The sequence below is a fragment of the Girardinichthys multiradiatus genome, chromosome 6 (assembly GCF_021462225.1).
Source record: "Girardinichthys multiradiatus isolate DD_20200921_A chromosome 6, DD_fGirMul_XY1, whole genome shotgun sequence".
NCBI classification, from domain to species: domain Eukaryota; kingdom Metazoa; phylum Chordata; class Actinopteri; order Cyprinodontiformes; family Goodeidae; genus Girardinichthys; species Girardinichthys multiradiatus.
In genome coordinates this window covers 9,604,668-9,632,657 of record NC_061799.1, presented here as the reverse complement: position 1 = coordinate 9,632,657, position 27,990 = coordinate 9,604,668, and the positions used below count along the sequence as shown (strand labels likewise).

At 40.7% G+C, this 27,990-nt stretch overlaps 2 protein-coding genes across 7 annotated transcripts; one reads left to right on the top strand and one right to left on the bottom strand.

Annotated features, from left to right (window-relative positions):
* Positions 1 to 288: 288 nt before the first annotated feature.
* Positions 289 to 25,705, bottom strand: fggy (FGGY carbohydrate kinase domain containing). Of its 6 annotated transcripts, none has more exons than XM_047368638.1 (17): positions 25,578 to 25,705; positions 19,328 to 22,664; positions 18,781 to 19,011; positions 16,054 to 16,165; positions 15,565 to 15,716; positions 15,200 to 15,288; positions 13,981 to 14,096; positions 13,756 to 13,884; positions 10,611 to 10,714; positions 10,407 to 10,514; positions 9,625 to 9,686; positions 8,443 to 8,605; positions 7,329 to 7,403; positions 7,115 to 7,235; positions 3,722 to 3,816; positions 2,111 to 2,172; positions 289 to 540 (listed from the first exon to the last, which is right to left on the bottom strand). In XM_047368638.1, the coding sequence occupies exons 3-17, from the start codon at positions 18,961 to 18,963 to the stop codon at positions 462 to 464; spliced, it is 1,650 nt and encodes a 549-aa protein (XP_047224594.1). In that variant the 5' UTR covers positions 18,964 to 19,011; positions 19,328 to 22,664; positions 25,578 to 25,705; the 3' UTR covers positions 289 to 461. The 6 variants fall into 6 exon arrangements, with proteins under 6 accessions (XP_047224594.1, XP_047224597.1, XP_047224596.1 ...); XM_047368641.1 differs by having other exon boundaries at positions 22,631 to 22,664; XM_047368640.1 differs by lacking the exon at positions 19,328 to 22,664 and having other exon boundaries at positions 25,578 to 25,700.
* A 59-nt stretch (positions 25,706 to 25,764) lies between these two features.
* On the top strand, positions 25,765 to 27,687 carry LOC124870122 (transcription factor Jun-like). Its single transcript, XM_047368646.1, has one exon. The coding sequence runs from the start codon at positions 26,069 to 26,071 to the stop codon at positions 27,041 to 27,043; it is 975 nt and encodes a 324-aa protein (XP_047224602.1). The 5' UTR covers positions 25,765 to 26,068; the 3' UTR covers positions 27,044 to 27,687.
* The last annotated feature ends 303 nt before the right edge of the window (positions 27,688 to 27,990 follow it).

Here is a 27,990-nt window from a genome sequence, read left to right as displayed (position 1 = left end):
GCTTTGATCTTAGGAATGTAGGCAGCAGCTTCCTCTGCTCCGATCAGCGGGAAGGAGAGGGTAAGGACAGCCGAGGTGATCCGGACAGGAAAAGGGAGGAGAATATAGAACAGGCTGCTGATCTGAAGGACGTTAACTCTGACATACCAGTGAATGATATGAAAATATGGGTAGATGTATTGCAAAATTGTCACGTGTCTTTTGCAAGACGTACTGATATCTGCTCCTGTTACATCTAAAAGCCAGTCAGCCCATCTCGGACGTGAGCGATAACTGCTTGCACAGTGGGTTGATATCCTGTGTAGTTGAGCCGTTACAGAATGAACTAAAACCACATGATGAATGCTCAGCCTTAGCCTCGGGAAGTGGTTTTTCTTTGTTTTCCGTGTGAAATTATTCACTTTAAGAAGAGCTGCAAGGTTAAGACTGTTCCACTTTCCCCTGTGTGTTCACTTGTCTCTTTAGTGCTTCATGAGGGCCTGGTACTCCCTCTGGTGGGAGAACAGCTGCAGGAACACCTTGTACTTCCTCTCATAGAAGCTGTGAAAGGAAAGGAAAATAGACAAATGTGATGTAGTTGAGTTACTAAGTTAATGTCATTAATATTTGTTTTGCTAATAGAACAGATTTTCCACATTCAAAGAATAAAATAAGAAATTTTTAGTAAGCCACATTTTCTAAACGTTTTTGAAACACTCCCAACATATACATAAGAATTACCTCAGGGAAGCATAACAAAGTCACATAATAAAAATGATTCCAATCCACCAAAGTGGATCGGGTTTTATGTAGGATCCAAGGTCCTGAAAGGCAGGAAGTCTTAGCAGTCACTCATATTTACCCCCCTGAAGGGAATATTTCTGTTTGACATCAAGTGACCTGTGTCAGCAGATAAAAGAAAAAGCATATCTCTACTAACTTTGCACATTTAGAGTCTGCGAAAAAAAAAAAACCCATTCTACTTTGCAAAACAGCTTAAGCTCAGTCATTTTGGATGTTTTCAATTGGATTTTGGTCTCGACCTTGATTGAACTGTTCGTACATGTAAAAAGGTTTTGATCTACACCCAATTGGAATAAAAGTCTCCCCACAGCACGATGCCGCCACCTTGTTCCACAGGAACAAGGAAATAGCATGCTCAAGTTTTCCTCCACACATAGTGTTTTGTATGTAGGCCAAAAAGTTCAATTTCAGTCCCATCTCACCTTCTTCCACGTTTGCCGTGCCCCTACTTGACTTGATGCAGATTTCAAATGGGATTTGTGTTGAATTTTGTTCAGCATTGGCTTTCTTCTTTTTAAGCCTTCCATAAAGGCTAGATTTGTACAGTGCACCACTAACTGTTGTCACCTCAACAGATTCTTCCACATGAGAAGTGGATCTATGCAGCTCCTCCAGAGTTACCATGGGCTTCTTGGCTGCTCCTCTGATTAAAACTTTCCCTGCCCGGCAATGATTTGGCAGGTTTGCTTTTTCAGATGAAGCACTGACCATATCTCTGTGAGATGTTAAATCTTAGGAAATTGATTTTGCCCTAACCCTGCTTTAAACTTCTTCACAACTTTCTCACTGATATTCATGAGTCAAAATAGCTCAGTCAAAGTCCAGACCCAATCCACAAGATTCATAATCTCCAGTAATCTGACTGAACTTCAGTTATTTTGCAAAGAAAATGTCAACCTAAAGATTTAGAGCTGTACTTTTTAGTGAACGGTGGTTAGAGAAAGCATCATCTCAGGGAGGGGATAATGCTTATGCATTTGTATTCATGATGCTGTTTCTTAACGTTCTCTAACAAACCTCTGAGACCTTTATAGAACAGCTGTATTTACACTGAGATTACAGTAAACACTGGTGGACTGTTTAGTAATTGAATGACTTCTGAAGAAAACCGGTTGCACTAGATTTAGATAGTAAACAGGGCTGAAAAAAAATCATGTATCATTTCAAAACCACGTTACAATTATTTGTGGCTTTTAATTGGTTTGCCACATAAAATTTCAAAAAACACTGAAAGTGGATATAGTGTGACACAATGCGGGTGTAAATACTTTTTGCAAAGTACTGCGTATTGTCCCTTTTTCCTGCTGCTAGAAAATCTTTCACTCACCTCTGTAGCTCCTGGTCGGGCTGAACAACTCTCCCCACTTTAGCCATGTTCTCCATGGCCTCCTGAGACACAAATTGCAAAGACAAACAGAAACTCAATAAATGAAGACACAGAGACGCATTTAATTTCACATCGGCCGTGACCTACTTTTCTTACAAACACAATCCGACTGTGGAGGTTCTGGTGTGCCACAGCTCATGATTAATGTAGGAAGGGCCCTATCTGCTGTCCAAACCTACAAAATCCAGGCAACGGAGTGCGTGTAGCTGAGGGGGATCAGACACAACAACTGCCCGCTGTATTTATGGCTGAAAACAAGCTGACAGCTGCAGCTTAGTCAAAATAATAGAGTCTTATTTTTAGTCTATATGGCTCCAAGGTTGCTGTGAGCTCTAGCACAGTGAAACTTGCCCTGGAAAAGATTTAAAACTTTACATCTTAATCCATATCTGCTCACCAATCAGGCTCGAGTGTAAATACAGCCAGCAGAACTGACGGTTTATGTTCTCCAATTCCCTCCAGTAGGTGGAGACACTGATACAGATTTTAAGAATAGCTTTTAAAGGGGTACTCCACATGCTTCCCAGATCTGGGTCCCTCTATAATCTCTTTTATGTGAATTCCCAGCATGCACCTCTGTATGTCATGTTAAATCCTATTGATAAAAGAGGTCTGTACAAAATATTATTTGTGTCACCGGCGATTTGGTTAAAAACAATTATTTCTAAATGTGTTGGGTTTTTTTTACCCCACTGAATAAATGCTCTCACCTTCAAGGAGGGATTTTACTAGTTTCTTTCAGTGCTGCTGTTTCTATGTATGTTTACCAAGGGGACTGATAAATGTGGCCAGCAATTATATAAATGTTGTGTTAAAATACAAATGTTCATGTTTTCTTTTTCTCTCCATCGCACCAGGTCTACCAGCCTCATTATGATAAGCGGTGGAGATATTTGAGTCATCATAGAAACTGCAGTAAGTCAAGTTTGGAAGTAAATTATGAATGCTGCCTTTAATTTGGTAATTTATTTATTTTATGTCTTTAATTCCCAGCATAAAGCCACATTTTAGAACTGTGCAAACAAATTATAACTGCAGTTAGGATGTAAATGCTAAGTAGCATTTCTTTATTACCATTATCATTCTGTGTGCCACGTTAAATGCAGCCCTCTTATGGATACTCAGGAACCTGAAGAAGTGTATAGAGTAAGTTGACTAAATCCCTTCCCGCACACTGATTATTTTAGTCCATATAAGATGAATGTTCATTTGCGTAAATGTACCTCGCCCAGCTTTTCAATAGTCACATCCTTTTTGGTTTTACTAAATAGAGTTTTGTTTTTCAAACTTAAGCTGAAACTCATCAGGTTATTTAAACTATTAAAAATTACATGATTTTAATAAAATGATATGGTAACTGAGCTGAGATCAGAGTAACAGGATAGAATGGACATGTTACTCATTTAGTTCTATGTGTTTACATCACAAACCATCTCTTCTTTACCTCTTCTAACCTCAGGTCTATAAAATGCCAAAACACTCCTGTTAGTTATTAAACATAGATGAAGCCAAAATGGAGAAATTGTGCAACACATCTGTCTGTGAACGTACCTGTATGGATCTGCAGTCCCGGGACGCGCACGCGCCCAGGACTGCTGCTCCCACTAAAACAGCCTCAGTCTGATTCGGCAACACCACAGGCAGACCTGAGAATGAAAACAAACCCATGGGCCTGGCTGAGGTACTGTTCTGGTTCTAGGACTGCATAGTGAATGCACATGAGGCTCAGCATCCTCTCAGATGGCATTTGTCATATGTTTCATGTTCATCTTTTTCTAAATTCTGGTTGACCATCTTCTAAATCAATAATTTCTCTTGTCAACGTATTGCCTGTTAGTAACTAAGACTACTAGCAACATTTTCCCAAAAGAAACTTTTATGCAGCATCTCATCAACACCTTTTCAAGCTTATCACCTACTCTAATTTTCCTGGGTATGAAGATCTAGGATGTTTTTGTTGCCTGGAACCTTGTACCGTTTGACAATGATTAAAGCTACTCTGTGTTTGGACAAATCAAACCAGTAGATGTTTTTTTAGCATTGCTGCACATCTGGGGCTTAATTTCCATTATGGCATACAGCATCAGCTTTGAGGTTTCTTATAGGCAGGTTAATACTACATTGACTTACCTTATGGACTGTTTCACATTTTGTCAATTTACAACCAGAATCTTCTATATACAGGTCCTTCTCAAAATATTAGCATATTGTGATAAAGTTCATTATTTTCCATAATGTCATGATGAAAATTTAACATTCATATATTTTAGATTCATTGCACACTAACTGAAATATTTCAGGTCTTTTATTGTCTTAATACAGATGATTTTGGCATACAGCTCATGAAAACCCAAAATTCCTATCTCACAAAATTAGCATATCATTAAAAGGGTCTCTAAACGAGCTATGAACCTAATCATCTGAATCAACGAGTTAACTCTAAACACCTGCAAAAGATTCCTGAGGCCTTTAAAACTCCCAGCCTGGTTCATCACTCAAAACCCCAATCATGGGTAAGACTGCCGACCGGACTGCTGTCCAGAAGGCCACTATTGACACCCTCAAGCAAGAGGGTAAGACACAGAAAGAAATTTCTGAACGAATAGGCTGTTCCCAGAGTGCTGTATCAAGGCACCTCAGTGGAAAGTCTGTGGGACGGAAAAAGTGTGGCAGAAAACGCTGCACAACGAGAAGAGGTGACCGGACCTTGAGGAAGATTGTGGAGAAGGGCCGATTCCAGACCTTGGGGGACCTGCGGAAGCAGTAGACTGAGTCTGGAGTAGAAACATCCAGAGCCACCGTGCACAGGCGTGTGCAGGAAATGGGCTACAGGTGCCACATTCCCCAGGTCAAGCCACTTTTGAACCAGAAACGGCGGCAGAAGCGCCTGACCTGGGCTACAGAGAAGCAGCACTGGACTGTTGCTCAGTGGTCCAAAGTACTTTTTTCGGATGAAAGCAAATTCTGCATGTCATTCAGAAATCAAGGTGCCAGAGTCTGGAGGAAGACTGGGGAGAAGGAAATGCCAAAATGCCAGAAGTCCAGTGTCAAGTACCCACAGTCAGTGATGGTCTGGGGTGCCGTGTCAGCTGCTGGTGTTGGTCCACTGTGTTTTATCAAGGGCAGGGTCAATGCAGCTAGCTATCAGGAGATTTTGGAGCACTTCATGCTTCCATCTGCTGAAAAGCTTTATGGAGATGAAGATTTCCTTTTTCAGCACGCCCTGGCACCTGCCCACAGTGCCAAAACCACTGGTAAATGGTTTACTGACCATGGTATCACTGTGCTCAATTGGCCTGCCAACTCTCCTGACCTGAACCCCATAGAGAATCTGTGGGATATTGTGAAAAGAACGTTGAGAGACTCAAGACCCAACACTCTGGATGAGCTAAAGGCCGCTATCGAAGCATCCTGGGCCTCCATAAGACCTCAGCAGTGCCACAGGCTGATTGCCTCCATGCCACGCCGCATTGAAGCAGTCATTTCTGCAAAAGGATTCCCGACCAAGTATTGAGTGCATAACTGTACATGATTATTTGAAGGTTGACGTTTTTTGTATTAAAAACACTTTTCTTTTATTGGTCGGATGAAATATGCTAATTTTGTGAGATAGGAATTTTGGGTTTTCATGAGCTGTATGCCAAAATCATCCGTATTAAGACAATAAAAGACCTGAAATATTTCAGTTAGTGTGCAATGAATCTAAAATATATGAATGTTAAATTTTCATCATGACATTATGGAAAATAATGAACTTTATCACAATATGCTAATATTTTGAGAAGGACCTGTATTTCTTTTGGATGTTTGGTGAAAGACCAACACAAAGTAGAACATAACTCTAAATAGAAGAGTGACAGGAAGAAAGGCATTGTTGAAAGAAAGCTTGTAACTCTGAAGGAGCAGAGATCAGCAGTTTCAGTGGGAGAATCTGAGGGGAGGACAACAATGAGTGGTGCACTCAACATATCTGGCACTTATGGAAGACAGGAAGGAAGCAAGTCATTGTTGAAAGAAATCCACTAGAAGTCCAATTTGCAGTTTGCCATAAGCCATGTACGGACACAGTATGTGGGAGAAGGTGCTCGGGTCAGATTGGACTAAGGTTTATCTTTCTGGCCTACATGCTGAAGGAAAACTAACACTCATCATCACCCTAAACACACCATTCTCATGGTGAAACATAGTGTTGGCAGTAGTATGCTGTGGGGCTGCTTTTCTTCAGCAGGGACTTGGTAGCTGTCAGAGCTGATAGAAGACAGGCGGAGCTGAACACAGGGTAATACAGCAGGAAAACCTGTTAGAGGCTGCAAAAGAGTTAAGACTATTGCAAGGGTTCACATTTAAAGGGAAAAAAAGGACACTAATAATTTAGCCGAAGGTACAATTAAACAGTTTAGATCAAAGCATATTCATGTCTTAAAATGTCAAAGTCCGGACCCTAATCCAATAAGGAATCAGCAAAAGTTAAAAAGTGATTACTATACAATCGGACTGAGCTTGAGCTATTTTGCAAAGAAATACTCCTAAAGGTTTGCAGCTGTGAATAAAGCGAAATGTGGTTGGGTATTAACTAGATATAAGAATGCATTTGTGACAAATAATCTGTCTGTTTCTCTGATTAATATTGACTTTTCTGCTGTGCTCCTAGGTCTTCATGATGCTGTTTGTTCACTAATGTTCTCCTCTGAGGCCTTCAGAGATTAAATTACACAAAGGTAGTCTCTGTTTAACAATTAGGTGACTTCTGAAGATCATTGGCTGCACTGGATTCTAATAAAAAGATTTTTCCTTCCACTTCGCAATTATGTACTACTTTTTGTGGGCCTATTGCATAACATCCCGATAAAATACACGGGTGGTTATAACAAAGGTTAAAGTGGTATGAACAGTTCTTCAAGGCCCTGTAGGTCCATTGAGTTCAATTAGCAACCAGTGACCTACCGGTAGCATTGGCCTGGATCTGTACAAACAGAGGGTTTTTGCTCAAGCCGCCACACAGAAAGAGGGTTCCGATGTCATGTCCTGCTTCTTTCATGGCCTCCAGAATGTGACGAGTACCTAGCTGAAATCATACACAAGACGAAGAGGGTGTCAACGTTAGCGTTTATTTGCACAGTCAAGACTGAGAGACAGTTATTTGAAACACGTGGCTTACAGCGAGAGCTTGAACTGTACCCAAATACAGCAGGGCCAAATCATCCAAGGTTTGAGAAAGAGACAGTCCAATCACCTGCAAAACAGTCATGGGACAGAAACAGAGAAGGTCTGAGGAGTGAAACGGAACAGAAAGGGCTGAATCACCAACTGGACACTGATCAATATAAATTAGCGAGGCAAAGCCTTGGTGCTAAGGGTGTGTATCACATATGATTCAGGAAAAACTGTAATTGCCCACAGGCAACACAACTAGAAACACTGAGTAATATCATCTAGCCTTGGGGACATAAAATGCTGACTGTAGGGTGTTAAAAATGGCAACAGCTCAAAGCCTAAGGAAGAAAAACCCTTGGGTCTGAGAGGATTTGAAGAGGTAGCTGTTTTATTTCAAGAATTCTGATAATTATCCACTTCCATAAATTACACAGTAGGACTGAGAGCAGTCCTCGGATGGTTGAAAGGAGACAGCTCTGTGTTTATGTCCTTCATGTAAAGAGCTGAAGCCAAAAGGTCATAATCTCAGCTCTGCATGGGGAGAAGAAAAATAATTCAAACCCAATCAGCATTTTGAGGGCTGGTTTTGCAGAAATGACAGATAAAGGTACCTAAAAGCTACATTTAATAAAACATCTTCAGATTCAATTTCAACATAGAGATTTTTTTTGTAGAAGAATGTCAGCATCCCACATCTTACCTTGACAGAATTTGCCCTCTGTGCCTTACAAAAACCCTCCAATTCTCTCAGATTATAAAGAAATCTCTTGTTGCTCTTTAGATGAGCCCACAGACATTCGGTCAGATCTGGTTCTGGACTCTGGCTGGGCCATTCCAAAACCTTATTTTCATCTCATGAATCCAAATCCAATTTATTTACTTTATTTTTTTATGGTGTATGTATAATGCTCCTGACTGATAGCATTAGCTAAGACAATGCGAATGAACAAATGCCTAAAAATCCAAGAGCTGGACTTTATCCAGAGTTAATGAGATTCTTTATAACTGACTCATAAAGACTGAAAGCTGAAATTCAATCAAAAGGTAAATAGACAAAGTACTCATTTGAGGTTGTGTGCACACCTTCTCAGAGGTGTTGAGACGTGTTCAGCCCTCACCATTCCCTTCAAAGCGGGGTCAGCGAGCGGCGATCTGTTCCCGTGAAAGTCCGGCCACACATGAAGGCTGGATCCCAGCAGGTCCACAGCAGAATGTGAGTTGGCCATCAGAGCCACGTGACTGTTCAGATACGTGTAGATGTTCGTGCCTATAACGGGAACTCTGAAATGACAAATTAAAAATAAGGACATCTATATATGGTGCTGACTATAACATGCAGTCATTGGATAAAGAAAGTTTTTTTGACTGTCAATGCAGTCAAGGAAAGAACTGAGCAAAACCAATAACTCAACAGCTTGTACAACCATGTTTAGCAGCATTAACTCTCAGCCATTGTCTTCTGCGTGATCTCATTAGTTTCTCATGTTGTGGCCGAGGAATCATCCGCCTCTCATCTTCACGAGTTTGCAGGCCCTTATTTTAGCACACCTCCCTTGTGGTCCCACCAGAGCATTTCGACCACACCATCAGCCGTCCTCCACCGTGTTTGACACTTGGTATGAGGTGTTTTTGCTGATTTGTTGTGTTAGGTTTTCTCTAAACACGGTGCTGTTCATCATTGCCAAATAACTAGTTTGGTCTCATCTCACCTGTCTTGTGGTCCATTTAGACGTAACTTTCCACAGCCATTCTGTTACTGTCCTTTTTAAAGAAAACATCTGCTGTATCGCCTGGTGACCCTTTCAGTCCTTTCCTAATTGCACTCTTATGAACATTTAACATGCTTACTGAGGCCTGCAGTTGGAGGTGGTGAGGTTGTATGAATGCCCAGTCCTGGAAAGAATATCAACTATTGGAAATCCTTTGAACAATCTTTTTGGCTGTAGAACGCTGGACAACAAATTACCTGGAAATGACAAGACTTCTCAGACTGATTGGCTGAAACTATTGTTTCTGAAAGGCTTTCGCTGATCTCTTTGCATTGTGGTAACACCCATCGGTACACTCCAGGCTTTTACACAGGTGGGCTCAACTTTTAAAGACAATTTTGTCAAGTGCTTTTGATTAGCAACATGTGGCTGCTACTTTCCCTCCTCAAATATGTGGAAGCAGAAAGGTTGGACTCAGGTTTTCCTATGACTATATAAGCTCAGTTGCACAGAATACGCCTCATCCAGCCAGCTGTGTGGACTGGAGGCATTTGTGGGAAAGGCGGCACCAAATGAATCACATCAGCTGACCTCTGGTTAACCTGTTCTTGTAGCTGAGTGTAGGCAGCGTGGCCCTCCACAATGTGGTCAATCTGAGGGAGGAAAGGAACAACGGAGAAACAGGTGACGCAAAAGATAACAAAAAGGATCACGAGGACGTTAGATTTAAGTTATCTGAGTAATCAATCAATTAACACAGAATTGGCTGATTATTCTAGTAAATGGGTGCATGAGTGTTGTGCATCTGTTTTTTGGTCAATATGCAGCACTTAATGCATATGCATATGCAGATATACAGTGTGTAAAAGAAATTGGGCTCCCCAATGTTTAATGTTTTAAAAAAGAAATATATTACATATCAATGGCTATTGTGTTATCTAATGGAAAAAGGTGCCTTAATTGTAGGTAAACACCAAAAATTTACCTTTTTTACTCAAACATTTGTGGGTTTTTTAAACTGAGAAAAAGGATTAGGTTATTGCTGTCACTTTCTGATTGCACAGATATGTTCTTTCATATCAACAATAGAAAGAGCCTGCTGTGGGTCCCAAGAGAACATTTTAGTGGTTCTGGAGCCTTTTTTAGCATCTTGCCGACAGCTTTAGAGGTGAGCTTGCCTGGATCACCAGTCCTGGGCATGTTTGCTATTGCTTTGAATTTTTTCAGTTTCAATGATAAAGGTATACTGTTTAAATCTCCTAGTGTGGTTAAAATTAATATTAAATATCCATATTTCCACATATGTTAAAAGGTGATACAGGCTGTTGAAGGGTGTCCTTATTGGTCCACATGACTTGAGAGAATGGTCTAACCAGCCTTCCTGTGGCACTTTGTCCTCCCTCGTTGAGCCACAAGCCTGGCACCATGGCGGACAGGTAGGGTCCCCACACTCCAGGCACAAACAGAGGCCGCTCGCTGACCTGGTAATAAGCAGCATGCATACATAAGAAAAAAACTTGGAATAAAGCAGTTAAACCCTGATTTTGACAAATTCATGCAGCAATGAAATTACTGACCGCCATGTGACAAGTGGACGTCCCGCAGATCACTGCCATGCGTGATGTGATTGGCAGACCCTCGCCGGGTAAGTTGAAGCCTTGCACATCAGCACCTATAACACCTGGAAGGAGGTCAGCAGTTACAATCAAAGGTTTACTCAGCACAAAATAATATCAGATTATATTAGGGGGGTAGGAGTACTGAGCTTGCAAAAGTGCAGCATTAAATCCTTTAAAAGTAGCTCTCCAGTCTTTGCATGGGATTCAACAGTGACACTAACTGCTGAAATAATGTTTGCAGAGCTGGTTTGAGTTATAGGAAGAACGTTTGGCTATGTCTAGAGTGACAGAAACAACAACTTATGGTTCAGAGCGATTCGACCCCTGACACACAACAATATGCGGCTGGCAGAGGTCCCAACCACAGGTCAGAGGGTAGGGTTCACAAGGAGTGTACCACACAAAGCCAAACCAGATGGTTGGGATTCCCCGAGCCACAGGAGCCAGAAACTGCTCCCCATCAAGCTGCCAAGGTAGCAAATTGTCTCCTTTCAAGGTCTAATGCCTGAAAACATGCAGACATATTATCCAAAATGAAACTATTTTGCTTTTAGAGACCATGAAAACTATTTGCCTGTCATTTAATCAGGTTGTGTACTGTTTTGAAAAAAAAAACACAAGATATTTTGGAATGTCTTTTTTAATTTAAAAACGTATTCATACATTGCTCACACACCACTAGCTCTGGCCTGAAGACACTGCTTGTTTTAATGTTTACCCAAGATGTGAAAAAGCCAGAGCAGATTCCTGCAGACAGGTGATGCTGATCATAGAAGCATGGAGACTAAGGAGAAAGCCACTATGGTGCAAACAAACAGGACACATGCTAGCTCTACCCAGCACAGACCACACTGAGGAACTACTCCTAAAATTCTGCAATATGCAATTTGGCCGACGAGAGGGTCCTGCAGGGGATAGTGAGGGGAGCTGAGAAGGTATTAGATTGTCCCTTCCCTCTGTTCAGACTCTGTTTCAGAGATGCTGCAGGAACAGGGTTCTAGCCCCAAGCTGTTAAAATGTTAATCAGCTGTTAAGATTATGCACTTTCTATTATTTCACTGATTGCATACGTTTTGATTTATTTCAAGCTTTTTCACATTGGATCTGTTGGAGTTCCCAGCAATGCTGTCTGGTCTTGGGCATGGGCTGGTTTTAAATATGACGGTAATTATTAACAAAAAGGCATATTTTTAAAACTGCCAACGTTTCCCTCATATGAGATGCAAGAAAAAGTGTACCAAACAAAAGTGACCAAAGTTTTCTCCGGCTGTATGGAGCAGAGAGTAACGCCATACTGCACCTCTCCCTAATACTGCAATGCACTGCCAGGTGGCTGACTGAAGTAAGGCTACTACAGTTTCCATCTCTAAGAAGAAAGACGAAGTTAGCTATCTGGAAAGATTTTTGGTCATAAGACACAAGGTGTGGTCAAGGTGTGGAAACTAAAGGAGAGTCACCCATCCTCCTAATCCTGCTTTAAAACTATGGTAAAAAGGTGTCATATTCTGCACAATAAGCATGTTTCCTTGAAACCACTAAATTTAGTGGCTGTTTATTTTAGATTTTTACAAAAATTGTTAGAACCGTTATCATGAATAGGTTTGACTATTTTGCAGCAAGAGAATTATTGCTTATTTTAAATAAATGAAATGATAATGCCAGTGTCTTCTGACTCAGTAAGAATGAATTTCATCCTTTTTTCAGCTGTGATAACATGGTAATGATAATAATGTGTGGAAAAATTGAGAAGATAATGGTTAATATGACAACGCAGTTAAATATTTGTTCTATAATGGTGGATGGAAATGTGTAGTTTTAGCTAAATTGTTGTTAAACATTTGTGCTGCACAGGCTGTTCAGTGACATAAATATGTATTTTTGATATCATCAGAACAAAGATCAGTTTGTTATCAGTAAAAAAGATGTGTTGTTTAGCATAAATCATATTTTTCAACCAAAACTACAAATCTATTACAGTGGCGGCCCTTTCCACTGATCTCCCCGAGTTTCCCTGGTAACACAGAGATGCAGCAGAGATAACAGAATATCTTTGAGGAAGATGAGGAAGAATTACAGTAGTTAATATATTTGTTAAAAAGTAATTAATTTACCAGCTATTACAACAGAAAGATGTTACGCTTGAACTATCTAGAATGTATATATTATTTGAACATAGTGAGATGTCTCATCTGGTAGAGACATCTCAGTAATCAGGAGGCCCTGAGCTCAAACTCAACTCATTCTCAGCTTTTTCTTCTCATGCTCGTTAATCTCGGCTAAAACAGATTTAGACTTCTCACAAACCACTAAAAACAGCAAAACATTCACTTTTAGACCAGTCAGTTTTAGACCAGACTAGTTTTAGTTTTTGGAGATTTATGGAACATTGAGACATTTTTTAAAAGTGTATTTAAAACATAAGGATGCTCACTGTGGTATTTTTAATCAAGGTAATCATTCCGACCAACTTGCTTTGCTGCATGCTATTAGTCATACAAAGAGATGATAATCATTTCATTTAATTTGATACGATTTTGAAATTGTAAATCCATAAATAGTCCTTCTTACTGAACAAAACATTCTCTGTGAATTAAATGAAGATAAATTATCCTAGTCTGCATTTGTGATTGCAGCGAATCCAGATGCCTGTCTGAACCTGCGTTTCTGTTTGCAACCATTTTCTCGGCACTCACTGTGCAAAAATGTGTCTGGGCAAAGGTAATTTTCCACTTTTTGGCACTACACGTCCTCTGTCTTTTTCTGTGCATGTACAGAGTTTTGGCCAAGCCGGTTTGGAAAATAAATTACCACTACCCTCTATGGCTGCAGAAACCCATCCTGGAGGTTTACAACTACAAACAAGAAAGACTTTTACTGAGTGAATTTTTGCTTTGTGAAGAATGAAGTCTGCTTCACTTGCCAGGAGCAACTTATTGTACTGAAATATTAACTTTGCAGACGCCTCTTTATGCCTCCTCTGAGAAAGGTAGAGAGCTGGGATAGTTAGAATAAGTGGCTTCCGTTTGGAAATGAGGTGATGTCGGTGGACTCAGGAAAACACTAAACTTTTGTGTCTTAACTACCATGGTCCGTTTAGTGTTACCTAAGCCTCCAGCATGAGCATCAATAAGTGAAGCACCAACTGCTGTTGCTGGGTTCAAACCCAAATCTGCTGCAGCCTCTGGAGTCAGGCCTTCTGCCAACGGACTTCCTGGAGGACATGTCATGCTGCCTGGATGGCGAATTATTAAAAAGGAAGAAGACAACAATCAAAAAAAAAAAAGACATATTTGAGAGAAAGATGAGGATGGATCTTTTATGTTCTTGCCTATTTTGGAGAAATTATTTTCTAGAAGATCCTCCAGTCCAATGCTAGTCCAAAAACTGGAATCCCATCCATCTGGTGGGCAGTATGTCCATTTACAAACTAGAGTACATAATGATCTGAGGGACAGCATGAAAAATGATACCAGTTTGGATTATGGATTCAGCAAACAGTTTTATCACGTTTTGTCACTTTAAACCCACAAACTTTAATGTATCTGAGTTTAAAAACAGGGTTAGGCTTTAAAGCAACATCCCACGCTTAAAAGATCTTACAAAGCACAGTTTAATCCATCATCCTACAAAGGAAAGAGTATACATACAATAGTTGCAGTCCAACCAAGACATGGCCGACCACCTAAACTGACAACCTGTATAAGAAGAGCATTTATAAGAGAAGCAGCCAAAAGGTAACTCTGGAGGAGCTGCAGACATCCACAGATCAGGTTGGAGTATTGGGGATAGATGAATTAATTAATGATGAATTAATTAATCTGACTTTCTTTCAACAATAGCTTTTTCTCTAATGGCAAGATTAAAAGCAATCTTTGAAAGAAAGCCATAAGAAGTCCCACAAGTCATCTACGGGACACAGTGCTCTAGTCAGAAGAGACCGAAACTGAACTTTCTGATCTATATGCAAAATGCTATGTGCAGCAAGAAAATTACATAGTGAAGCATGGTGCTGGCAGCACCATCCTGTGGGTATGTTTTTCTTCAGCAGGGACACAAAAGCTGACCAGAGTCGCATCCTGGAAAAATACCTGCAAGAGTGTGGTTCATGTTCAGGACAATAACAGTAAACATTCAGCCAGAGCTACAAAAGAGTGGTTTAGATCAAAGCATTTTCATGTGTTAAAACGGCCCAGTCAAAGTAAAGACATGAATCCAATTGAAAATCTGAGGCTTGAAAGTAAACATTCACAGCTCCTCTACAAGGACGAATGGGCAAAATGTGATTTCCTACGCGTGTGAGCCAAATTAAAAGGCACTCCAGCCTTTCAGACTTTTTTTTCCTTCCACTTCCCAATTATGCATGCATGTGTTGGTCTTCTCACATAAAACCCAATAAAACATAGAAAAATGTCTAAATGAAACATGACAAAACGTGAAAAGGTTTAAGATGTATGAATACGTTTGCATAATTTTGTCTGTGTATAAAATGAAAGACAGAAAAGTCAGAGTAAAGACAGAGTAAGATTGCATCATCCAGCAGAGCTGACCTTGTTATGGAGCCTGTAGCTTTCCAGGACAAGTAGTCTGGCAGATCAAAAAAGTGAGCAGCTTTGTCCCAACAGCTTTCCTTTAGATTCTGACGAAGAGACAAGAATCTGTAGTTATTAACTGTTGATTTAAAAACGTAGGCAAAAGCTAATACGTGTGCAGTATTAGCAGAATATTACATTTTCAAGTTATGGGTGTATTCGATGCCCACCAACGAATTTGGGAGGGAGGCAAAAAAAACAAAATAACATCACCACACAGATGGTAGTAAGTATATTTTGCAAAGTTTTATGATAACCAACTGGTTGAAAGAGCAACAATAAAGCACACAGGGCGCAGTGGAAGGGTTGGTGACCTTTCTCACCTCTTTTAGCCAGAGAAGCTTAGGGGGTTGCATTTCTTGTGACATGACCCCTCCTACCCAGCTCAGGACCCTGTGTCCAGTGTTTGTTATCCGAGCTGCCTGCTCTGCAGCACGATGGTCCATCCACATCACCACGTTCTTCTGTGGATCATCTAAAAAAAACATCATGTTTTACAGACAGCCTAAAATAAACTTACACCAAATCTTATTTACCTTATATTAGTTAGGATAAGTAAAACATAAATGTAGTCCTTATTGCTATCTATACTTGCCATAAAAAGCGGTGTAACATTATTATAAGCTGCTAGCTTTAGCTATTTCCAGGTAGAGCCTTGGCCTCAGCGTAAAATAGGGATTTCTCCCTTTAAAGATCAATGAAGTTTCTTATGACACAAAAACAATTCAACCTAACAAAACTCAATGCATCCAAGACAGTCAACAGATTAAAGACTGAAAATGATATGAAGCAAGCTAACACATGACGCTCACCCTCCTGAGTTACTGGCAAAGGCTGGAAGTTTTTATCCAAAACCACAAGAGAGCAGGTAGCATCGAATCCAATGCCACGAACCTGGCTTCTCTGCACTCCACTGGTAACTTCCTGCAATGAAATGGTGCAATATGAAAACTGCATATAATAACACCAGTAGTTATAGTATGTCTGTAAAGGCACGAACAAATGCATGATCAGGCTACTTTTTTAATAAAGCTATAACAGCTAGCCGAAAGGAATGAGTAAATGATAGCTTAAATCAACAGAAAAAGCTAAATAAAAAAGATACAAATAAAGGAAATTTAGTAAGTTACAGCCTAAAAGCAATGCATAAGCAGTAAAGGTAAATGAGAAGAAGGGAACTGTTAGCATAATGCAAAGAAAGACTGTTAAACAAATAGCTAAATAGTTTTAGCTTAAAACAAAACACTGCTGAGTTCCATTTGTATTCAACAGTCTGACTTTCCAGGTCCAAATCCATAAAACTCACCTGGAAAACATCCTGTGCGTACAACCTATAAAGTCAGAGGTTTCACCCCTTACTGTGGCCATATTAGCCAAAATCCATTATGGTTGCCACAAGTATGAAAGGTTGTTATAGCTGCAGAAACAAACTGTTGAGTTCATTAAATCTATTTCACACATATTAGGTAATACTAACATATGTTGTGAATATGTTGCTTTAGTGTTTTAATGTATTAAATGCAGATAAATACATGTCTGTTGACTGATAGTTGTTAGCCTGGTGAGAGAGCACAGTAAGCAAATCCCTTTGTTTTTCTGATTTGCAACTGAAACCTGATTAATGGTGCGTTACATTTTGTACTCAGAAAAATCAACTGGAATACCCTCTCATATCAGAAATTCACCCAAGAAATCTATGTTTTTTATCAATTCCAACCTCAAATTCACTACTGCTGCTGAGCACATAAAATGGAATGAAAACTGCAGTGATCTGAAGACGGTATTCTAATTACTTGATTAAATTTATTAAATTAGGGTATCAATGTAGACAGGTTGCATCAATAAAAAAATTAACCATTGTTTGTATTACCATTTGGATTACTTGTGTGTGTGTGTGTGTGTGTGTGTGTGTGTGTGTGTGTGTGTAGAGCATGTGTGTTTGTGAGTGTGGAGAAGGTGTGCGTTTGCTAGTTTGAGATGTTACACTGGTGAAAAGAGTATTAACCTCGTAGCAGTCAACCCCAAGAGCAGCAAGCGGCAGGTAGCCTTTTCTACCTCAGGCTGCAGTGGCTCCAGGCATACAGGAGCCAGGCACCCCCACAGAGTAGTCATACGCCTGACACACAGAAAGATCAGCAGCGAAGCACAGGGGCAGCAGCCCCCAGTCTAGAAATGCACAGTGAGATCCACAGGATAACGAAACCCCCTACCCAACCCTGCTGGCATGTCCCCCAGTGCAGGTCGAGCCCGCAAACCCAGACACCCCAGCGGCCAGGCATCTACACATGGCACCTCTTAGTACCAAGGAGGAGGAACCTCCACCCTCATGTGCCCCAAACCCCGATAACCATCTGATATTGATTTGCACATAGCAGCAGGAATGACTTTTAACTACTGACAGATTTCAGTTGGTTTCTGGGTTTTCTGACTTGTTGCCCATTCTTTTCTTTATGTGTGTAATACTAATTCTCTGTCATTTCAGTTGTTTACACAATGCCTTGATTTCTTTGTACGCATGGATTATTTGAGTTATTACTAATATCTAGTGTAAATTTCCTGTTCCTTATTTTACCTGCTGTACATAAAGTCATATTCAGTAAATTAGAATATCATTGAACATTTTGAATTTAGAATTTATTTCAGTTGCTCAATTTACTAAGTGAAATACATTACATGGATTAATTACACACAGACTGAAGTTTTCAGGCCTTTATTTCTTTATTCAGTTATCAGCCACAAGAGCAATGTTAATACCGGATATTCATTTAGGCCCAAATCTTCAGTCCATCCCTACCAATAACAAAAAAACCTTTGTTTGTTGTTTTTATAGGTTCTTATTTTCCAAAGGTACTTTTAATCTGACAAACGAGTCTCATCAGAACGTATATTCTGACTGAATAGGGTTATCCTGACTAATACCTTAGACTGTGCATTATTTTTGTTCTATTTAATCTCTGTGCAAACTATGGCTTTATCAAAAGGATGAAAATGAGCAAATGTCAAGAAAAACCTACTACGACAACTGACATTTAAGTATAGTTCATCAAGTTCACTGTAATTAATAAAAGGTCTGAGCTGAACTAGGCTCACTGCTGAAACGAAATCACTACTTGCTTTAACAAAGTACTAGTTTAAGGGTGCACACTCTTATGGAACCAGGTAATTGCATTTTTTCTGCATTTTGTTTCTTAAACAAATCTCTTTTTATTTCAATTGTACAGGGTCTATGTCGCTTTAGAGAGAAAACGTTTCTAAATAGCTAAGGTCTATTTTTTAATCATGCTATGTAAACCTCGGAGATCTATTGTATATTGATAACGTTTTTAATAGCATCTTTATTTGCTGTCCTAGTACCATAAAAAAAGATATTGCCTTCTTGAACATTGTGAATCAAAAGCTGTTATCGTTAAAACAGAGGCATTTGGACAGTTTGACAAATCGGTTATCGAAGTACTCAGTCATCTAGGATGGAATTCTTTAATACTAATTATATTTTTGTGATTTTGCTCGGACCACCACTTGCTCTGAAGTCTTCCTACCTTAACCACGGTGCAGCATTTCTGCCATATCTCTGTAGAGGATTGGACATAGTGCTCTGGCTGGGGCTTCCAGATGGTGATGGGTTCCTCTGCAGTGGTCTTCAAGAGTCCATCTCTGGTCACTAGTGCAGCCCTCACACTGGCAGTGCCCACATCCACCCCAACATAATAAACCTCTGCCATGAGGGGGAGCAGCGGAGGATCCTCCAGTCAAGTATTAACCAGGGTACACTGTCAATGTCAAAAGAATAAATAAAATGTTCACACCAGAATGAATGAAATGTATATTTTCTCGTTAATATGCTTATAATGATTATTTTTCGATACCTTTATTCATTATAGTGAATAAAGAAAAACTAAAACTATAGTTTGCAGCCTAATCATTTGCAGCACTGTTTATTCGGGCACTTGTGTATCAGTTTAAAGATAACAGTGCTGCAGATTTACACTAATCAAACGCGCAGATTATCCTTTGAATAACGCATGAATAAAACACCAAACAAATAACGGATTTGCTCTCAAACTACGGCAACACGTTGGAACTTACCCAGAGGTCCAGATCTTGTTTGAGGAAAGAAAAAACAAACAAACAATCACAGTACAAGTTCCCTACCATGAACTTTGGTATGTACAGGACGGTGGATGAGACGGAACGCGACAGCGGCCAAAAAGGATAGAGTCGCGTTTCTTTTGTCACCTTCCCTCGAAGCAAAACAAACGGAGGATTCCATGAATCTACCAACGCCATTAGGATTAGTATTACTGTATTAACATAAAACGTGTCTGTGTGTGTGTCAAAATGTGTCTAACAAGCAGATATTAGGTCAGGCTGTCTGCTCGGGTGGAGCCTGCATTCAGACATGCCTAATATGCCTCTTGAAGTTTCTCAGGTTTAACAGTGTTATCTTTAAAAACAGTGGTTGCTGGTGCGCCTTTATTTTTCACATCATAACAGTTTCTGGTTTTCCAATCTTGTAAGGAAATTAAAAGTAGCTACCTTCTTTCAATCAGGTGTCAGCGGCAGTGAGCAACAGGTAGGGGAGGGGAGCACTGAACTACTCTATGGCTCTCAAAGAAAACATTAGTCACTCTGGCATTTTCTCTGCCATTAAAAGGACTTTAAACAGTAGAAACAACATGACCAAAACGTTGAAATTTGGAAGCAATAACACAAAATTATCCCTTCACTTTAGGAGATCTGTTATGCCTTAATGATTTATAGGTCAGAGTTAATTGGTCTGATAAACTAAAAGTTTTTTTCTCTAAAAATAGCCAGGTACAAGAAATAGACTGAAAGTAGATGAAAGGAGCAGTTGATGCCCAATAAAAAAAAAGCCATGCGAAGTCCTGAGAAAAAAATGTTGAAGACTATTGTTGAAGATCAAGTCATTGGTAGCAGAATCTGGATGAATGAGAAATTACTCAAGATGTTTGCACTGTGCTGAACTTTCTATGGAGGAACATTACAGGAACAATTAATTTCAAGAACATGTAGTCTGGAGTCTCCCAGAGTTTCAGATGCTTTTATTCACAAAAGCAAATTGTTATCAACAAATGTAGTTAATTTTTTTCTGAACCATTAAAATATTTAAAATTCCATAAGTTTGCTGAACACATATGTACATATAATGTTCAAGTCTGAGCTTATATCTTGGACTGAAAGGGTGCAGAACAAGAATGAAGGCCCTACTTGCAAATCAACACCTTAAATTTCAGCTGAAATGTGCAGCTGAAACTTTTAACGGTTAGAAGCAACAAATAATATGAGAACATTAGGCTATTAGACCACAGTGACAACATGTGTTTTTGGAGGATTTATCATATCAATCATCAATCATCATGATGTTAGGCTTACCAACCTAATAACATTGTAACAACTGTCAAGCATAATGGTGCCAGCATCATGCTATGGGTCTGTTTCACTGCTGTTGGTACTAATATATAACACTAAGTGGATTGAATAATACAGACTACCTTCAAACCCATTTTCACCTTAAAGTAACGTCTAGCTGGGAGAATTTGGACACAAATTTAGGTGCTCTCATTGGACAGTGGTCTCAAACACACATCAAAAATGGTTATGGAATAAATAAAACAGGATAGCATTACGCTTCCGGATTGGTTTTTCCAGAGACCTGAACCACACTGGGCTGGTGAAAGGAAAGCAGCCAATTTAAAATAAATTCCACAAATTCTGCTAAGAAGAGTAGTCAAACATCCAGACAGAAGTAGACCAGAATAAGGTTGATCACTGGTGGTCAGGGTGAAACGTGCTGACCACCAATTAATTAAATATTGGACACATTGCCTTTATATATTTGACCTTGTATCAGAGATGTTCACAAGTGCTTTTTTCCAAGTCTCAAGTTTTTGAGAAGCAAGTCCAAGTTTAGTCTCAAGTCTTTTGTCCCAAGTCAGAGTCCCGTCTCAAGTGATTGAAACAAACATTCTCACATCAAATCCACAACATCTAAGTCTCTTCTAACCCTACATCACCATAGGTTAGGATTCCATACCTGGATTTCATATCCAAAAATCTGCTAAAAGCTGATTTATATTATTTTGAAAATTGAGGCCTTAATCCTCAGCGCAGGCTGTCACAGGATTAAATCCCGGCCCGCTGAGGTTTACTGCATACCCTTCCACCGCTCTCTGCACCCTATTTCCTGTTAACTTACTTTTGAAAAATTTGAAAAATAAAGAACATTAGTGCCCGGAAATAATACCTTTAAAATGTTTCGATAAACAGAACAAGAAGTGTCTTTATTTTGGCGCTCAGTTGGAGAGACATTCATGTGGTCATTATTGTGAAGCTAACATGAACAGATTATCATGAGCCATTAACATCCCATAATCCACCAATGTCACTGGCTAATAATCAAGCTCATCCTTTCACAGTAAAACATGCACATCAGTTGCAGTCTGTAGCTCTCATACCGGCTCCCTTTCTCTCTTAATTTACGTAAGATAAAAACTGTTAATAAGACTCGAGTCTGAGACCAGGAGTCCAAGTCAAGCCTCAAATCTTGTATGGGCTTGGTATGCTGCATAAATAAGGGATATTTCCTGAACAAATCTCAGAAATACTGAAGAATTACCCTGGTCAGTTCAATTTTCCTGTCTTTAATCATGAGGAAATACGTTTGTAAAGCAGATTACTGGAAAGGACAGAGACTATATACTCCATCAACAAAAACCACCTAACAGTATCCTTCTACTCTCTCTGTTATTGTGTTCTTTTCTTGAAGCAGTTGTCTAAAGGAAGTAATGTGGGCTGTGAGTTGTGTTTTTGGGCCATTCATGGTCAGCAGAGATGGAGGCACAGAGGAAAAACTAAGCAGCAGGACAGGAAGAAACAGCTGCTCTTCAACAAACACTGCACAGACAGTGTTTGAAATCCCATCCGTCTCTCTCTTTCAGCCTCGGTTTGTATCTCCCTCAAGTCCACACATGAAGGTAAGCAAAACTTTGCTCTGTTAATACATTAGCACATGCACTGTAACCTCTCTCTGTGTATTTTGCTCGGGTGGAGGCGTAGCGGAGCTTTGGTGGATCCTGGACCATCCCACTGCTGTACAACAACACCAGCAGGGACCTGTTGGGAGGTGATAGCTTCAGCTTCCGACTGGAAAACTGCATGCAGTGGAAACAGCTGGCCTGGGCAGGGACGGGAAAAACACTATTCTCTAAAGGTGACCTGGCTGGGCCAGCAGCAGGGAAAAGCAGACAGAGAAACAGGAAGCATGTCTGGGGCACAGTGGTAATTAGATGGGAAAATACTATTTTGTTAACTTGACATAGATGCACAGAAAGAGAGAGACAGAAATGGTGTCTGTCTTCTAGCCTTTACCTTGTGAAGAGAGACCTTTGAAGTGAGACAGAACCTAAGAACAAATGCAGAGGGAAAACAAAAATGTGGAAAAAAATTAATTTTCAACGACAAAGGGGCAAAAGAAGTTTCAGAAAAAACAACCACTAGATTCCTTGAGGGTTTACTGTTCACCAACAGGTAACAGTACAGTAAGTTGAGAAGACAACACTAACAGTGCTGACCTGAGGCATCTCTGGTTATCCCAGTTTAACTGGGGCTGCTAACTTATTTAGTTGGCTGGAGGAGAACATGTTGAATAATACAATGAGGGAAACCAGGCAGACTAGACTGCAGCTACACAGAGGTTTCAAGGACCAGCGCAACTTCATTTTTACCCAGAGGGCCTGCATGTGGGATTCACAAAGTCGAACTAGCTCAGCTGTTTTGGTGAGCTCTGCGGTTTCCTATGCATTGTGGCCATTGGTTATTTGCAAAACATATATCGGAAATATATCAGAACTTCCTCTATCTGGAATATACACCTTGTTCATACATCTGTCCTGGTTGGATTCTAATTCAGTTTGAATTGGACCTGTTTTTCTTGTAAAGTGCAAGAAATAAAAATTGTTGCGAATTAGCCCAATATCAATAAACTGAAACTACTTGTCCTAAACTATTTTGTGGAAATCATTAAATAATAGAGTAACTGAATGTAATGCTATTTAATATGCAACAAACCATCTAACCAAATGTGTTTGTTTCTAAGAGAAACAATGGAACTACTTTAGATCAGTACAACAAAGAATGTATACACATTTATGAATGTACAGGGGCTTACAAAAGTATTTATACCCCTTTTACTTTTCACATTACAACCACAAACATTAATGTATTTTATTGGCCTGATATGTATGTTTACGCATCACTTTTGCTTTGCCGAGTCACATTAGCCCCATCTGACCAGAGCAACTTTTTCCACGTTTGCTCTGTTCCTTATGGCTTGTGGCATTTTTTTTTTAATGGGAATTTATATGATTTTTGTTCAACGCTAAAGGCCAGATTATTAGAGCGTCTGGCTAACAGTGGTCCCATCAACAGGTCCTCCAACTTGACTTGTGGATCACTGCAGCTTCTCCAGATGGGCCTCCCAGCAACTTCTCTAAGTAATGTTCTCCTGACCGGGCTTGTTACTTTGCATTACTGGCCATGTCATGGTAGTTTTGCAGCTGTGTTGTACTCTTTCCTAACCCTGGGGAGCCATTTTTTATAACCTATCCCTGCTTAAAGTTCTCTGCAACTTCATTCCTGACCCATCTGGTGTGTTCATTGCTCTTCATGTAGCTTTTTTCTGTTGAGCAATGATCTCCAACAAACCTCTGAGGCATTGGCAGAAAAGCGGAATTTATACTGAGGTTATATTACACACAGATGGACTCTAGATACTATAGGTGACTTGTAAAGACAATTGGCCACAGTGGATTCTATTTAGTGATATTATTGAGTCGTTGGGCCTTAATTCCCTCCATCCAAAACCTACTTGCCACAAATTTTTTGTAACATCTATCAAACTCCCTTTACATTTCTTTACTTACAGTCAAGCATATCGTGGCCATTTGTTCTGTTTGATTTGGTATTTGCTGATCAACACTAAAGGGAGGATGAAAGCAGTCAAAATAAAAGTTGTTGCTGATAGCAAGAGTTCAGAATGCATGCAGTGGCACTGTACTGGCAAATGACATAACCATTAAGGTAATACAAGCAAAACATGGCATTTATTTGTTTACATGTGAAAAATAAGACCTGAAGCCAATCAGATGGAAAAATTATAATAGATGTACACCAGTTAAAGTTCTGAAGACAATCATTGCCATTGTCACCGTTTCCTACAGCTTCGCCATCCATGACAGTATCCATCAGAGCTGAGCTCATGGGTCATCTAAGTCAAACTGACTCAAACATTTAAGGTTGAAGCCCTTTCATCTTAAATGCAATTTGAATGCTGTAAGTGCCATATTCCATAGTGTTTACTAATGCCATCTGATCAGTTCTACTCTTGGGCCTTGTGTGATGTCATCAACCCACATACAAAGAATGATTTGCATTCTTTTATTCCTTCAGTGTAATTTTTTAAAACTTTGTGAAATTGTGCAATGAAAATCCTCAGTTTACCCCCAAGCTGTCTTTATTGACAATGTACAATTTGACAGTGAAAAGAAATTCACCACTTGTCAGTTAACCTCGTCTGGACCCCTTTGGTCAGCAGGGACCTGTTTACTTGGATTCCCAGGACTAGAACTAATCAGCGAGAGGCAGCATTTAGCATCTGTACTCCTCAGCTGTGTTGGCTCCTTTAAAGCAGCACAGGAAACATAATTTACAGCAGCTTTTCAGAAAAGGCAAACACCTATATTATCTTTTTTTTACTTCTTTGTATTAATTTGCATTTTACAACTTCTTTTTATGCAAACCCTAAATTGTAATGCGCTCTTTTTTATGCATGTGTTACCTTTAATATAATTTTTTTCTTTTGTTTGTACATTTACCACGCAAAGCATTTTAAAGTGTCTACAGTAGGACTTGTGTTAGCCTTGGATAACATTTCTATCTGCGGGTTTGATAATACATTGATAGGCCAAACTGCAAAACTGTGACTTTAAGAGCGTCTTCCTTAGAACAAAAGCACTCCTGATCTAGGTCAGGCTCATCGTCTGTAGTCTATCTTTAAACATACTTTCACAGCCGAACAGCGCTCACTTCCTGAACCGGGTTATCTAGCTCTTCCTGACCAAACGCTAAGAAAACGCATTTACTCCAAGACTTTTGCGCTTTGGTAGTTGTATCGGATCCTTTGAGACATGAGTTGTATGTCCCTGATTGCATAGAAAAGTGTCGTGATTGGGATGGATCAATAGAAATTGAGCGGGTAACTAAATATTCAAAAACACTACGTAATCCCAGAGTACATTGCTGCTGTGCCTTGCATTACCTAATCCCATAAACCATCGCGAGGAGAGGCGGGGACATGGTTGGTTGTCGGAGCAACACACATGTCATTAGACGATCCCCGCCCACTTTCTCGTGTCCAGCCAATCTCCGGGCGTAGAAATGACATCATTGTTATTTTCAGTGGGACTGCAGTTTAGAGGTGGATAAAGTTCGTCTCCACGTTGGAAGTGATTGAAAGTATTATCCGTTTTCAGAGTCTGTTTTGAGTTATTAGAACGGGAGGACAATCCTCACAGGGGGTTTTAGGGGTGAAACACTGAAGCTCGGCGGCAGAAGAAGCGTTTTTGTTTGTCGATGACCGCACGGTTCACAAAGGAAAACTTTTCTCGGGACGAAAGTTGTCAAGTGAGTTGAACTCCAACAATAGGCAGCCTCTGCCTCGGGACAGTGTACAGCTTGTCACAGAACATATGTAAACAGTCGAAACCGGACTCATTATTCAGTTATTTGGAGAGATTAGAATAAAAGTTTATGTCTAGAAAAAATAGTAAAATGGAAGCGACCTTCTACGACGAAGCTGTTAATGCCTCCAACTCCCAGCATGACGGGACGTCTGTATACGGGTTTAACCCCAAAACACTGAAACAAAACATGACTCTGAACCTAAACGACCCGAAAAACTTCAAACCGCAGCTGGGGGCAAAGGCCCTGGACATCCTGACTTCGCCTGATGTCGGTTTACTGAAGCTGGCCTCGCCTGAGTTGGAGAGACTGATCATCCAGTCCTGCAGCGGGCTGACGACCCCCACCCCGACCCAGTTCATATGCTCCAAGAACGTCAGTGACGAGCAGGAGGGCTTCGCTGAAGGGTTCGTAAGGGCCCTGGCTGAGCTCCACTACCAGCAGATACCCGCCGCCCACCCCGACGCTCAGACCGGCGGGACCAGCGGCGTGGCACCCAGCACCGCTTCATGCGAGGCCAGTGGGATTCCCTACAGCTGCACGGTGCGCTCGGACCCGCCCGAATACACCAACCTGGCCGCTTTCAGCCGAACCGTGGGCTCCGCGTCGGCACCTGTCGCAGAGAGGCACCCGCAGACAAATTATCCAGGAGCCCCGCAGCCGCCCCACAACCACACGGACCACCAACTGGCGGCGGCGCAGCACCCGCGGCTACAGGCGCTAAAGGAGGAGCCGCAAACGGTGCCCGAGATGTCCGGCGAGACGCCTCCGCTCTCCCCGATCGACATGGAGAGCCAGGAGCGCATCAAGGCGGAGAGGAAGCGCTTGAGGAACAGAGTGGCCGCGTCCAAGTGCCGGAAAAGGAAGTTGGAGAGAATTTCTCGGCTCGAGGAGAGGGTCAAGAACCTAAAAACCCAGAACACGGAGCTGGTTTCCTCCGCCAACGTCCTTCGAGACGAGCTGGCTCTGCTCAAGCAAAAGGTCATGGACCACGTCAACAGCGGCTGTCAGCTCATCCTGACGCAGCAGCTCCAAGCCTACTAGACTGCGGTGACAAAACGGAACCAATAAGGGACATAAGGGACCAAATGCAACTTGAGAAGGCTGCTTGAGACCTTTCACCGACTTTTCCACTCCGGATGGTTATTGACGTGTGATCGGTCGCTGTAAATAAAGCCATCTTTTATTTTACAGACGCACACAGCTGAGAGAAACTTTTGCTCTATTGTCTGCCACTTTTGGCTTTCACTACATTTTATTTCTACAAAAAAAAAACAAAAAAAAAAACAACTTGTAGATCACACGTGGAAAACCCGCACCTCATCACATGATCGTGGTAGCGTGGGATCCAGCTGCACGCAGTGAAACACACCTTTGTCTTGCAAAAGTCAAACAGCAATATAAGATCGAGTTTAGCACTGTAGCCCATGGACCAGCGAGCGCATGTACAGAAAAAAACACTAACAACTTTCACACCCTCTGGACCTTTTTTCCTAGGTGTGTGTGTGTGTGTGTGTGTAGCGTTTACTGACAGCTGCCTTACTTTCAGAACACTTCTATTCATACGACTTTATAATACGTGTGTAACTTGTTAGCCCTGAGAATAACCCTTTGTAATATTTGTACGCAGCATTTTGAGCACTTAACTGTAAATAAGGTTATAAAAATAAAAGCAAAACTTGGACACACATGCGAGCACCTTTGTCTAATTTCTAAGGAGTTGGCAGCAGGCAGGTTTGTTATTGCAGACCCGGGGACGGACGGGACATTGAGTCATTCTGTGGTCTGTGTGGCGCGAACGCTCATTGGACAGCCAGGTTACCGGAAGTAAGCTGCAGGGAGCCAAATATGGGAAGATGACTCAAGTGCGCACCGGGAAAGCTGTGCGTGACTGAATCACTGTCCTTCCCCCTGCTGCTGGTGACTCCTACAAGTAACCCCTGAAGCAAATGTAGATCTGTTTACACAATGTAGAAGTGTGTAGTAAAAAC

What these genes read in the sequence shown, in the direction of transcription:
- fggy (XM_047368638.1), bottom strand. Translation starts at nt 18,963, where the DNA reads ATGGCAGAGGTTTATTATGTTGGGGTGGATGTGGGCACTGCCAGTGTG. An exon ending in AATGCTGCACCGTGGTTAAG is followed by an intron (nt 16,166 to 18,780) that starts GTAGGAAGACTT and finishes ATTTCATTGCAG; the next exon opens with GAAGTTACCAGTGGAGTGCA. An exon ending in TGCTCATGCTGGAGGCTTAG is followed by an intron (nt 10,715 to 13,755) that starts GTAACACTAAAC and finishes ACCTCCTTCCAG; the next exon opens with GTGTTATAGGTGCTGATGTG.
- LOC124870122 (XM_047368646.1), top strand. Translation starts at nt 26,069, where the DNA reads ATGTCTAGAAAAAATAGTAAAATGGAAGCGACCTTCTACGACGAAGCT.